The sequence below is a fragment of the Barbus barbus genome, assembly GCF_936440315.1.
Source record: "Barbus barbus genome assembly, chromosome: 32".
NCBI classification, from domain to species: Eukaryota; Metazoa; Chordata; class Actinopteri; order Cypriniformes; family Cyprinidae; genus Barbus; species Barbus barbus.
This window is the reverse complement of record NC_136760.1, coordinates 13,621,487-13,636,289: the sequence shown is the minus strand read 5'-3', so window position 1 is coordinate 13,636,289 and position 14,803 is coordinate 13,621,487. Positions and strand designations below refer to the sequence as shown.

The 14,803-nt window shown below is 39.5% G+C and overlaps 1 protein-coding gene across 1 annotated transcript in view; it reads right to left on the bottom strand.

The window, feature by feature from the left end:
- LOC306852502 (RUN domain-containing protein 3A-like) overlaps window positions 1–13,635 on the bottom strand; it is a 76,424-nt gene extending 62,789 nt beyond the window's left edge. Inside the window, exon 1 of the mRNA XM_079389397.1 lies at window positions 13,149–13,635. Coding sequence (XP_079245523.1) covers window positions 13,149–13,255 — 107 coding nt within the window. The 5' untranslated portion in view covers window positions 13,256–13,635. The remainder of the gene's footprint in view (window positions 1–13,148) is intronic.
- Between the last annotated feature and the right edge of the window lie 1,168 nt (window positions 13,636–14,803).

Here is a 14,803-nt window from a genome sequence, read left to right as displayed (position 1 = left end):
TTACTTCTACTTCCAACGTCAGACAGTGGACTGCTCGCCAAGTGGCAGGGCCCTTATGAGATTCTGAGGAAGGTGGGTCCTGTCAATTATGAATTATATCTGCCTGACCGTCGGAAGAAGACTCAAGTCTTTCACATCAACTTGCTGAAACCCTGGCAGGATAGATCAGGGCCACTGTCAGACCAGCTGTTTGCACGGAAAATCGATGAGGAGGAAGAATCCAACGAGCAATATTTCCCGACAGTTATGTGTTCTCCTGTCTTTCCAGAGTTGAGTCATCTGACATCAGAGCAGCATGAAAATCTTCAATTAAGGGTTCCAGAGGGCCTTTTCAGCGACAGACCGGGTAGAACAGAGGTAATGCAGCATGACATCCGCCTTCTATCACCTGGTCCAGTTCGACAGACTTGTTGCAGGGTTCCTGCAAGGCTCATACCAGGGTTGAAGAATGAAGTAAAGGTAATGCTGGAAATGGGGGTGATCGAGCCATCGAGGAGCGAGTGGTGTAGTCCAGTCGTCTTAGTGCCGAAAAAGGATGGCACATTAAGATTTTGTGTAGATTTCTCCAAGCTGAACGCTATTTCTGCCTTTGACCCTTACCCCATGCCAAGGGTTGACGAGCTCATAGAGCGTTTGGGAAAAGCCAAATATCTGAGCACCCTGGACTTATGTAAGGGGTATTGGCAGATTCCTTTGACTGACACTTCCAAGAAGCTGACTGCTTTTAGGGTCCCAAGTGGGCTCTATCAGTTTACGGTCATGCCGTTCGGCCTTCATGGGGCTGCAGCCACGTTTCAGAGAACTATGGACTGTGTATTGAGAGGTACTGAAGACTTTGCAGCAGCCTACATTGATGATGTGGTTGTTTACAGCTCATCATGGGAAGACCACCTGGAGCACCTGTCGGCTGTATTCATGAGAATTCATGGTGCTGGGCTTGTGGTTAATGCCACTAAATGTCATTTAGCAAAGCCTGAGGTGTCTTATTTGGGGTATGTGCTGGGGGGTGGGGTAATTAAACCTCAAGTGGACAAAGTGGAAGCTGTGCATTCTTGCCCGCCTCCAACAACCAAAAAGCGTGTGAGGTCCTTTTTGGGTCTGGTAGGCTGGTACAGACGTTTTATTTCCAATTTTTCCACCCGAGCTGCAGTACTCACTGACCTCACTCAGAAGGACAGCCCCCAAAAGGTTGTGTGGTCACCTGAGTGTGAGGCAGCCTTTCAAGATCTCAAGGATTGTTTGTGTCAGGGGCCGGTGTTGCAAAGCCCCAATTTTGACCTTTCTTTCACAGTGCAAACTGATGCATCAGGAGTAGGCCTAGGAGCCGTCCTGTTGCAAGGTGACAATGAAAATCGAAGGCCAGTGCAGTATATTAGTCGGAAATTGTTTCCCCGTGAAGTTAGGTATTCTACTGTGGAGAAAGAGGCACTGGCTATCAAGTGGGCATTAGATACTTTGAAGTATTACCTCATTGGTAAAGACTTTACCTTAGAGACTGATCATCGGGCCTTACAATGGCTCCACAGGATGAAAGACAGCAATGCCCGCATTACCCGTTGGTTCCTTTCATTGCAACCTTTTAAATTTCAAGTCAAATATAGGGCTGGAGCTCAGAATGTTGTAGCGGACTTTTTGTCCCGTCACTGTGATGAGTGACTGGCTTAAGGGGTGGGGTGTGTGATGACGGGTGCTGGGGTGACGTCATCACCACCACGGCGGAGGAAGCATGTGAAATCTGTACAATTAACTGTTTTATGTCTCTTTGCATTTGGTATTAATGTTTTTGCATTCCTGTTGACTAGGTTGTAGTTTATTAGGTTTATTATTCTTTAATGGTAAGGTTTAATACAGTTTAAGATCATGCGGTTTGTGTTGACTGCAGATAGGTGCACATATCAGTGGTTCTCGCAACGTGTCATGTCTACTACTGTTCCCTTATGATATATTTTTTCATTAACCACACAGAGACAAGTTGTAGTTGTGTTATTTATTATTTCAAGTTTCTGTTTATTTTTACATTTGCAAATGGCTACCTTGCATGCTGTGTACTCACCATATCCTGGTTTCGTGACTCCTCAAAGGAAGAGGCGGGACTACAGTGTCCCTTTTTCTTGAGTTGGGTTAAACCATTTCTACTATTAAGGAGGGGGCTTAACCCTTGGTGATGCAGACATGAAAAGATGTCATATAATGTTGCTTACATTTTGTTTATATTAAAGAGTTGAATTTATGTTTTTATTTCATGTATTTTTTAAGTTTAATGATTTAAATGGTTAAAAGAGCTTGTATTTGTGCTTCCCAGTTTTCTGATATTGGTGCCCCCGTAGTTGATTTGGTCTTATGTGTAATGAGTCTGTCTTAGGCTATATAAGCCAGTCTAAACTGAAGTTTAGGAGGACAAGGTGGGGGCATACTGCTTAAAGTGTCCAATGTAGAGTTTGCTGCCTGTAGCAATTAGTTTTCTTTGGTCGTTTAATGGCAAAGGGGACACTGAGTTAAGTTCCTATATATTTTTGTAAATGCATTTTTTTTGTTTGATTAGTTCCTAATTCTGATTATATTCTTTTCCCTCACTTACTGTGAATGTGTATACCCCTACTTCTCCACTGGCATTTAATAAAAGTCCTCTTTGGATGATATCCGAGTCCTGAGCCTATCTACCACCTCCCTTCGACCAACACGGGACACATTACGACAGTCGTGTTTGGATCTTCCACCAGGACAACAATCCAAAACAAACATCAAAATAAATGCAAAAATGAATCTTTGACCTGTCCCTGTCCTCCGCCCTGAACCCTAAAGAAAATGAGTGGGGTGAACTGAAGAGAAGTAGTAAAAATGGAGCTGTGAATCTGAAGGATTTGGAGAGATTCTGTATGAATAAAATAGTCTCTGATCTCTTATCAGGCGTTTTCCAAACTCTTCAGGCATTATAGGAGAAAACTCAGCGCTGTTACCCTGGGAAAAGGACGTTTGCAATAACCGTGTGCCAATAATTGTGGCCAACATGAACTAGAGAAAGCATTTATTTCACAATGAGATTTCCCCCCCACTTTCAATTGTTTTACTTCAATGATAGGTTGGAATTTTGTGATTTTTTTGAATGAAAGATAAAAAGGATAAACAATGCAGATTTATTTTCACAGCTGCCTATGCTCCTATTTACCAAAGGTGCCAATATTAGTGGAGGGCACTGTATAATAACATGTGCTTTAGTATGTTAGTCAACACATCAAAATAAATGTCTTAACAAAGATTATTAAAACAATTTAAAATGGGATAATTAGGGATAGTAATAAAAAAAAAGATTGGTTTCACAAGGTAATCTACAGGAAAAGCATTACCCCAATCAACATCAAAGAGAATTTATTTACATTTGTCCATGCTATAATACATTGTATATTTAACAAAAACAATTTCAGATACAAAGATAAGATATAAAATCTTTGAAAATTTGAAATATTAAATACACCAAGTCTACTCATTAAAAGCTGTTGCTAGAAGCACTGGTGAGGGAATAACCAATGATGATATGATGAGTGTGTTCCGTTGAACTGTGTGGATCAATGCAATAACTGAATCTTTCTGAGAAATGACTAAACCAATTTCTACTTAACTACTTATTATACTTAATCCGTAGAAAGGTCATGAATATAACTGCTTCCAACTGAGTGACATACATTAAAGTACATTATGTATTATGTATGAGTTTTACTGTATTACTGTATTACACATGATGTTATTTTGTCATGTTGTTAACATAATATTTATCTTTATAATGCTTTGTAGGACCGAATGTCACCTGCTTTCTTGCTATAATTATATCAAATGGGGCTTTTTAGAATGAAATCTGAGTAAATGTATCCCATTTTTTAAAGGTAGTTCCACCTGCATTAACCCTGGGTTTTGAAGCACCTAATATTGGAAAAAATTAAATGGAGTGAACAAATTTCATAGACATAAATTTCATAAGAGCTGCTTAACCTAATTATTTAATCTACAATTACAAAAATTAGTTACTACTTCTTTATAAGCATGATGGTTCTTTTAAAGGGGTCATGAACTGCCTCTGTTTTTTATTTTGTACTGTTCTCTGAGGTCCACTTATGTTATCAAGATTTTTACATCAAAAAACATCATAATTTAGAAGTAAGAGGCTATATTCTGTCCTGTTTAACCCCCCTCATCAGAGCACTCTGTTTGAATAGGCATGGCGGATTGTATGTTTGACAGCCTACGTCCTTCACAGATGGACGCTGATGTGATTTAGGTTAAAACACATAAATACTCGATCTTGTGTGTTCTGGCGACATTACTGTCGGACCCAATATAGTCAGCACAGCATCATCTTTTAGTTTCAATCTTTCTGAAAATCCCACGCCGAATTGTTCCTTGTTTGTAAATGAATCCACTGTGAAATTAAGCAAACAAAGGACTGAGTTCTTAATGATTCAAAGTCTGGATCTTCAAAGCTCAATCACTCTTTCCTAACATTGGATCAGAAGGAAGGCAATGCAAAGACTGTTATTCCACAGCTTGGCACTGCACAGCATCTTGTTGTCTTCAGACCCATCTTTATCGTTTGGTTTCTCCGTAGACCTACGTGTGTGAATCGGTGGGCGGGATTAAATAGGTAGCGCTGTAGAAGCAGGCATTGATCTTCTTTTTAGCCACACTATTACCTCATAGAGTTGTACATTCCACAAGCTTTATGTCAGACTGGCTTCAAAATAAGCTGTTTTTAGACTAACAAGAAAGTTTTGAGTTCTGAAACTTACAGGATGCTTTTTATACAATGACCTGTTATACAATGATATGTCAAAAGATCAAGGGACTTTTGGTTTCTCACTTCATGACCCCTTTATTTCCAATTATCTCCATGGTTTACAAAGCTTATATTTTTTAATTCTTTCTTTAAATACTCAGTTCATCTTCTGCTTATGGTTATGGGAATGCTGGAACATAATCCAGTGTCTGGGGCCGCAGGCACAGAAATACACTGGAAAGGTGACTTTCAAACATAATCATATTTAATTAATAAAATTTCTTGTATTCTGTTGCCATCATTTTAGAAAGAAGATATACTGTATAATTTACAGTGTCCACACAACTTCACGAAATATAAATTTCATTTAGCATATGATGTGGCATAGTCATACATGGAGAAATGTTATTCCTGCCAATGCCAAACCAGCAGTGACTTCACCATCAATTGTTCTGATCACAACAATGACTCTTTCAGTACAGCCCTCCACAGCAGTACAATAGGCAGAGTAGACTATGACATGACAGCCAGAAGCCGGAGAGAAAACTCTTGGTCAAACTTTATATTAGGTGCCTTAACTACCTTGTACTTGTGTCACAAAAGAGTACTTACTGTGTACATGTTACGGAGCAGACGAGACGTGAGACGTGCGGATCCATTTGCAAGGCTTTTATTTAGAGATGCAGGCAGGGTCGAACAACATCAAACAAGTATGGCATAGGCAAGACACAGAATAATCCTAGGGCAAGCGTGGGTCTATGATCGGCGAACGATATCCAGAGGGTTTGAGAAGAGGGGTAGTCCGATAACCTCAGCAATAATCCAAACAAGGTATGAGCAGAGTCTGAACGCCGAGATAAGGGTTAATCCAAGATACCCAGGCAGGAATCAGGAAACAAGGCTATAAACAAAATAAATGTGTATGTGCAATCAGTGCAATGGATGATGGGAAATGCAGTCCAGTGTAATGTGAGGTTTGCGAGTCAATATGATGGAGGCGACCTCTTGTGGCAGTCAGACAAAAGACCACGAACCGGATTCGTGACGGAACCAAAGGCAGAGCAGATGGGACTAGAGCCCACCAGGGCGGAGCGGATGGAACTGGAGCCCGCCAGGGCGGAGCAGACGGGACTGGAGCCCACTAGGGCGGAGTAGACGAGACTGGAGCTCACCAGGGCGGAGCAGATAACCACCACGGAAGAGCAGACGGGACAGGAGCCCACCAGGGCGGAGCAGTAGACCACCACGGAAGAGCAGAGGGAACTGTAGACACACGAGACAGAGAGCACATACACGGTCTCAAGGACCGAGGCAGGGAACATGGGAAGTCCATTAATATTTCCTTTGGTGACAACTGAGCGGGGCAACAGTCCATGAGCAAACTCCCTAATCAAAACTGGACTGGCAGACAATTCAAAACTGAATTCATTGACCGGAACTGGATAGGAAAACAACTCATAAACGGACTCCCTAACTAGGACTGGCAAGACAGACACATTTGGAGAAACAGAACAAGAAGACAGTTCATGAATGGTCTCTATGGCAGGGACAGGGTTAACGGGATAAACATGTTGTGTATTTACAGTTTCTGGGCCCACTAATGGACTAATGGGGCAGATAACAGGTCTCTTGTTTGGAACTGAACAGACAGGTGGTTCAACATTAGACTCATTAGGGGAAATGGAACAGACAGACAATTCAAAAACTGATTCATAGGTTGATCCTGGGCAGATTGACAGTTCATGATTAGACAGATTGACAGAAACGGGCAAGACAGAGTTCAAAATCAGCATTCAAACCGACAGATCACAATCAGCCTCCAAGGCTGATTCAGAACAGGACGAAGATCGGAGATGGGACCATCGGCCGGCCCAGGACAGGACAAAAGTTAATTTATTTATTTATTAGTTTATTTAACAGGGACAATGCAGTATAACATTGCTACAATTTCATGCAGCCGATGCTCTACATATAGGCTTCTAGCCGGAGGCTAATTTGCAGCCCCAGTCCCTGGTTGGGCTAAAATTAAATTACAAAAAAATAAAAACACAAATGAAATAAAATAAAATAAACAACTAAAACTATGTACCACCATAAATGTTCACATATCTGCTTTTGTTTGAACCACTTTTTCAGTTTTGTTTGAAAAATATTCAACTGTGTTTGCATTTTCAATTCAGCTGACAGGCTGTTCCATAACAACGTACCTTGAACTGAAAATGTAGATTGTGCAAATTTAGTTTTTCTCTGTGGTATTATACAGTTCTGTGTAGTTGCACCTCTTGTAGCGATCCCCTTACTACTCTGTTTTGATATTAATTTGCATATAACTTTTGGCGCAAGATTATTTAAACATTTAAAAAACATTTTAATAAAAGATGAATTTATAAAATTTTCAAAACTAAGTTTTTTTTATTTTTGTAAAATGCTACAGTGATGCCATCTGGTTGGTTTCTTATCCAAAACTTTTAGTGTTTGTTTATATAGGGATCTGACAGGTTTAATAGTCAGTTGAGAAACCTGACTCCAGACAGTCACACAGTAAGATAAATGTGATAAAATCATTGCATGCATGTATAACTTGGCTGCTTTCAAGGATATATATGGTCTAATCATGTAAAAACAATTCAGATTTGTTTTGATTGTTCTACATAGCTTCTTAACATGCATATCAAATTTCAAATGAGAGTCTAAAATAACACCTAAATATGTAAAATTATTAACTGTTTCAATTTCCTTTTGATTGATCTTAATTATAAAACCACTCATTTCCTTCTTTCTAATTGAAAAACACATTGAGACAGTTTTTGTACAATTCAGGGTCAAACAACTGTTCTGTAACCACTGTGACACACCAATCATTTCATTTGTTAATATTTCTGCAGCTAAACTTGGAGTCTTTGCAGATACATAAATGACTGTGTCATCTGCATATAACTGACATTTTGTTTGCTTACAACAGTTTGGAAAATCATTGACATATGGAAAACAACAATGGGCCCAAAATTGATCCTTGAGGAAGACCCATATTATTATCTCGTAAAGCTGATCTTGAATTATTAATTTTAACACACTGATCTCGGGATTCTAAATATGATCTAAACCAATTCATTGCCTGTTGAGTAAAGTTAAATAAATTTAATTTGTGTAGAAGAATTTCATGATTCACAGTATCAAATGCCTTTTTAAGATCTAAAAACACTGCACCTACTACATTACCTTTATCTAAAGATTCCTTAATAAATTCTGTGAGATAGCAGTTTGCCATTTCTGTTGAATACTTAGGCCTAAAACCAAACTGTTTAGAATAAAGTAAATCATGTTTTTCTAAATAATTGATAAGTTGTTCAGCTACCAATTTTTCCAGAATTTTTGAAATAGCAGGAAGAATAGAAATTGGTCTATAATTCTGAACCTCATCAGCTGATCCTGCTTTGAAAATTGGAGTTACAATACTAGTTTTCCAATTTGAAGGGAATTTGTTTTCTCTAATTGATAAATTTATCAGATTTACCAGGGGCTTTATCAAACAAGCACTATATGTTTTTACAAATGCAGTATCCATTCCAAATATATCTTTAGCCCTTGAGTTATTCAGTTGATTAATAATTTGAAGTATCTTATGTTCATCAACCTCAGAAATATGAAAGGATGAGGGTGTGCCATTTATTACATTTTGAGGTAATTGTATAGTTTTAAAACGCATAGCAAGCTCTTCCACAGACTGAGTAAAATATATATTAAATTCATTGGCAATTTCAGTGCTATCAGTACTTAATCTACCATTTATGTTCAGATCCACTAAAGGTTTTCTTTGTGTACCCTCTCTTTTAGAAAGTTTTTTTTTTATACACTTCCAAAGAGATGAGCTATTTCCTCCTGATTCTGTAATCAATTTCTCAAAATATGCAGTTTTTGCCTTCCTCATATCACTAATTACTTTATTTCTTAATGATTTAAAATGTATAATATCTGTCTGCGTTTTTGTAAGCAATGACTTTTTCAAAGCTATATCTCTCTTTTTCATTAGTTGATAGATATCTGAATTTAACCATGGTAGAGATGCATTTTGTCTACATTTTAACGGTTGTGTGTATTTTTGAATAGTTTTTTCAATAGTTCTCATCACAGTTTCACTGTTTTTGTCCAATTCCCCAATTTGTAATACATCATCCCAATTTATTTTTTTCATATCATTTTAAAATTTTAACATTTTGCTCTGAGGAATACCTACTTTTCCTGGTTTAAAAAATTGATGAAAATTATTCTGCAAACGTTTCTTTGTTAATTTCCTAACAACCAGGGTCATGTTATGGTCAGATAAACATGTCAGAAGATTATATGTTTTTATTACCCGTTCAGGTTTATTTGTAAATACCAGATCAATAAGAGTTTTACTTGTTTTTGTTATTCTTGTTGGTCCTTTTATTAACTGGTTAAATTTGTGTTTTGCTATAATTGATTTCAATTTTTGCTTACCATGTTTGTCTGACCAATTTATGTTAAAATCTCCAAATATAACAGTTTCAATACGCCCATTTAAAAATTTCAACATTTCCTCCAAATTATTATAAAAAGACATATCATATGAAGGTGGATTATACAAGATCACAAGATTAAAATTCATTTTTGGGGACAATATAACATTTAACGCCAAACATTCTAATCCAACAATATCTAGTTGTACCTCAGCACATTTAAAAGTATCCTTAATATAAATCATTACTCCCCCTCCTCTTCGTGATGGTCTATCCTTTCTATAACAACTATAACCAGGAATATCAATCATGCATGATGGTATGCTGGTAGACAACCAAGTTTCACTTAACGCTAAGAAGTCCAGGTTTGAATTCATAAGCAGGTGTTCAATTTGGTCCCTCTTGGATATAATACTTCGGATATTCAGGTGCCCCCCTAAAATACCCTTTGGTTTAAGTTTTGAGTCCCAGATCACTCTGGCGTGATTCACAGTCTGAAATAATTTAAACTGTTTCTGTTTCTGTGCAACATGGTTGATGGCTCCTTTCGTCTTTAAGTTTTCATGAAGTACTTGTAGTTCGTCTGTTTGTTTTGCTCCAGACAACATATAATTTTGTCTATGGAAAAGAAATTGTTTAGATTCACCAAAGTTCTCTGAATCAGGGACAGGATTACTACAGAGCTCTGATGTTTCAAACATATATGCTTCCTGCAAGATATCCAAAGGTAGTTTGGCCAAACACCCAGCATCTCCCAGCTTGTGCCCTGAAGGTCCACTGATCTCTTCCCCACAGTTCACTCTCCAGTTTGAATTACACTCAATCGATCCACTTACTGGTTCAGTTATATGTTGATTTGTTGATGGTCCTGGGTTCATCTGTATATCGCCGCTAAGCAAGAGAAGAATCAGTAGAACCTTTGCATTATACCATTTGCTTCTCTTGACATACCGATGACTTTCTTTTCCTTTACGATGATGATGGTTACTTTGCCAGCAAATAGAGTAAATAATGTGGTATCCTTGGGTGAAAAAGTTCAGTCTTGGTGTATCAACCATGGGCATGAGTTTGGAAGGTGTAATCTGTGTTTCATATCCAGCAGCACTGATAGCAAAACCACATGGACTTATCAGGAACCACAAACAAAGCATCCACATGCAACAAGACTCATTTTCCCTCATAAGTGGCCTCTGTGGCCAGTTCGGGACAAAGCAAGAGTTCACGAGCGTCCTCCATAGTCGTGAGAGTACAGGCAGAGAGATCATTGACGACCTCATTAGCTGTGACAGGGCAGGTTGAGAATTCACAGATGGCCTCCTTAGCTGTGACAGGACAGCTCACAGACGGCCTCCTTAGCTGTGACAGGACAGGGCGAGAGTTCATAGACGGCCTTCATAGCCGTGACCGGGCAGGACGAGGATTCCTAGACGGCCTCTTTAGCCGTGACAGCACGGGGCGAGAGTTCATAGAGGGTTACCACTGACACCTCTGGAGGCTCTGCAGCATGCGCCGCCACCTCTGGAGAAACTGCAGCGGGCACCATTCTGGGAGGTTCTGCGGTGATGTATGCAGCCCAAACACACCAAAAAGCGATCCCCATCATGGGAAACGCTTCCGGCAGGACTCTGGACGATCAGCAAAGGCATGGCGAGACTCTGGACGATCAGCAAAGGCATGGCGAGACTCTGAACGATCAGCAAAGGCATGGCGAGACGCTGGACGATCAGCAAAGGCATGGCTAGACGCTGGACGATCAGCAAAGGCATGGCTAGACGCTGGACGATCAGCAAAGGCATGGCGAGACTCTGGACGATCAGCAAAGGCATGGCGAGACTCTGGACGATCAGCAAAGGCATGGCGAGACTCTGGACGATCAGCAAAGGCATGGCGAGACGCTGGACGATCAGCAAAGGCATGGCGAGACTCTGGACGATCAGCAAAGGCATGGCGAGACTCTGAACGATCAGCAAAGGCATGGCGAGACGCTGGACGATCAGCAAAGGCATGGCTAGACGCTGGACGATCAGCAAAGGCATGGCGAGACTCTGGACGATCAGCAAAGGCATGGCGAGACTCTGGACGATCAGCAAAGGCATGGCGAGACTCTGGACGATCAGCAAAGGCATGGCGAGACGCTGGACGATCAGCAAAGGCATGGCTAGACGCTGGACGATCAGCAAAGGCATGGCGAGACTGGACGATCAGCGGTGATGTGACAAGCCTCAGAAATAGCAGCTGTGACTTGACTTGATTCATGAATGGCAGCAATGACATGACGGGGTGTTGTTGTGGCCGCAATCTTGTGAGCAATAGTAGTGATCAATACACTTGAATGTCCCAGAGCTTGTGACTTACTGAGTTCAGCAGCCGCCATTACAGGCACAAACACGGCGTTATTTTCCTCCTCCACAACACCCACAGTAAATGAAGAGCCAACATACAACAGAGCATAGTCCAAAAACTGACTGAGTGAGGAACGTGGACCCTGACAAGTAAGCTTAGACTAGTGGCTGATTAATGCTGTCACAAAAAAAAATCGATCAAGACATCATCTGGAAAATCAGAATAATTAGCAACGATTAGATATTCTAGAATAAAGTCCTCGAGTGATCGCATACCCTGCTTGAGGGCTAATAATAGTCTTGCAGTATACATACCTGGCCAATATTGTTCATGAAAGCCGTTGGATCCTTGTGTGGCCGAGTATTCTGTTACGGAGCCTACAAGATGTGAGATGTGCGGATCCATTTGCAAGGCTTTTATTTAGAGACATGGTCAAACACAGGCAGGGTCGAACAACATCAAACAAGTATGGCATAGGCAAGACACAGAGTAATCCAAGGGCAAGCGTGGGTCTATGATCGGCGAACGATATCCAGAGGGCTTGAGAAGAGGGATAGTCCGATAACCTGAGCAATAATCCAAACGATGTATGAGCAGAGTCCGAACGGCGAGACAAGGGTTAATCCAAGATACCCAGGCAGGAATCAGGAAATGAGGCTATAAACAAAATAAACTAAACCAAGACTTAGAAAACACAGAAGGGCTCCATAATGTAGCTATCACTAGGAGAGCGATAAACGCTAGACAATACTGGAACTAAACAAACACAGAATGGCTCGGTAAGTCAACTAACACTTGGAGAGTGCTAAACGCAGAACAATACTCAGCAATCTGTGAAAGGAAGTCCATGGTTTAAGTAGGGTGTGTGATTGTGTGATAGTTATCATGTGTGAGCGTGTGGTTGAGACAGCTGGGTGTACTTAGTGCAATCAGCTGTGTATGTGCAATCAATGCAATGGATGATGGGAAAAGACCACGAACCGGATTCGTGACAGTACATGTTATATTGAAAAGCCCTTTGCTATTGTATTACAGTGTAATTATGTTTACCTACAGAAATAAAATTACAAATTTGAATTACATCCATGTATTTTTTTAAAACATAAGTACAATGTAAAAACACTGTGTATGTGTACAATAAATGTAAAGACTGACCAAATATAAAGTCAATCCAAAATGTCAGTATTTTAATAATAAGTACTAATTTTATTTTGGATCATTGTGACCCCTATTCTCTGTACAGCACAGCAAATTCCCAGCAGCCCCAGTCAGCCCTGCTGCCCTTGCTGGAGGAAGGTTGTCGTCATAGCAACGATATCATCCGGGGAACGGAGATAAATCACATTGCGTGAAATATCCGGTTTCAAAAATAATTTGTGTACAGAAATTTGATAAAACACCTTTAATAATTAAGAATGAGCTTATAGACTCACATAACGAAGTAAACGGAACTAAAGATCTTTAGCAATCCGGTGTTTACGATGTATGTACTCCGCTGAAGGCCATAAACAGCGCAACACACAAACATAACGTTACGTGACTTCTAAAGGCTTCTCACTCACCTGCAAACCGTGATGAGGTTTCTTCTCTCCACGGCGATGCTCCTGGAGAAGCCTTTCTTGGATTGTGCACCCATAGCCATCGCGGACTGCATAAAACTCTGCTCCATCCCACCAGACCCCTCCCTTGCGCCACAAATACACACACAACCGCATTCAGAGACGAGGCATGGCAGGTGAAGACAGTCGATGTGAAAACGCCATTCTCCACTATTACAGTGCAGATGAACTGAGGCTTTCTCCTTGAGCTGTTAAAGAAGAGAGAGACGTCTGCACCACTCCTCTATTCTGACCTCATCATGATCTCAGCATTCACCGGATCAGACAAATCATTTTAGGATGATTCACGTTTCTTTCAACTCCCAGCGCTTCATATGAAACAACTATGAGGTCAAATTAATAAGATGAATTAACTGGAAGTGTTATTCCAGGTGAGGCTGAGATGAGCATGAAGGACGCACAGACCTCTCCAATGCCGCGGGGACGCAGTGAACCAAAGCGGCCTCTAGAGGGCGTCAATCAATAGCTTCTGAAATCTAGCTGCTATCATGCTATCTATTTCTTTTTCTTTTAATAAATAAATAAACTATACAGGGGATAACGTAGAAGAAATTTCCAAAAGAAAAGGATTCAAAAATTCGATGTGTCCTTTTTTGCTCTTTTACTTCTTAGATCTTTTAAGGCCTCAGTGTAATGCTTAAGTTCAGTTTTTCAATAATGTAATGCTAGATTTGTTATTAGTCCATTTTTGTTTGTTTGGTATTTCATATGCATTATTATTAAATTAATCACCAAATTTGGCTCCAAACCCTTATTTTTATACAACAAAAATATATATTTACCAGAGAGTCTTAATTTTGTAACTAAATTTAAATATTATAGGCCTATGGGTAAATATACGCAAGTGTTTTATATAGTCTCTCCATGTCTCCAAAAAAAATTTGCAACTACTTGTCTCACTGGGTAAATCAAATGAATAACTTTATATGTAACTTCTTTAACTTTATTGGTGAGACAATGTTTAGGTAAACTCCAGACGTCTGTCCATTCAATCTGATTATATAACGAATTCCAAAATGGTTTGCATTTTGGCAATAATGTGGTTCTACATCATGTTTTAAATATGAAAGTTATTACATTTATTATCTATAATTCTCACACCATTAATACTTAATGATTAGTATATAAGGGTTAGACTCAGAAGATATATTGGCAGACAAAAGTGTAATAAGGCCACTAGGAATGGCATCAGATACTACTGCAAACTCTTTAGCTGTCACAGGGATCTTAGAATAATTAAAGAATTCACAGTAATTAAAGGGATGTCCATTATTCTTGAATAACACTCACCAAGATTATACCATTACTGTATTCGTTTCTGTATTCGCATTGTAAAAAAAAAAAGTTGAGCAAATTTAAAAGTTTAAGGCAACCAGCTTCAGTAGGTTTTTGAGTTTACTCAACTTATTTTTCAGGAGATTTTTTAGTTTCTTTTTGTTGTATAAAGTTGAAAAAATCTAAAATCTGCTGAAGCTGGTTGCCTTAAACTTTTTAAGTTTGCTCAACATTTTATTTATTTATTAATTTTTTTACAGTGCTGAAAATGCTTAAACGTTTAAGGCCACCAGCTTCAGCAGATTTTTGAGTTTTCTCAACTT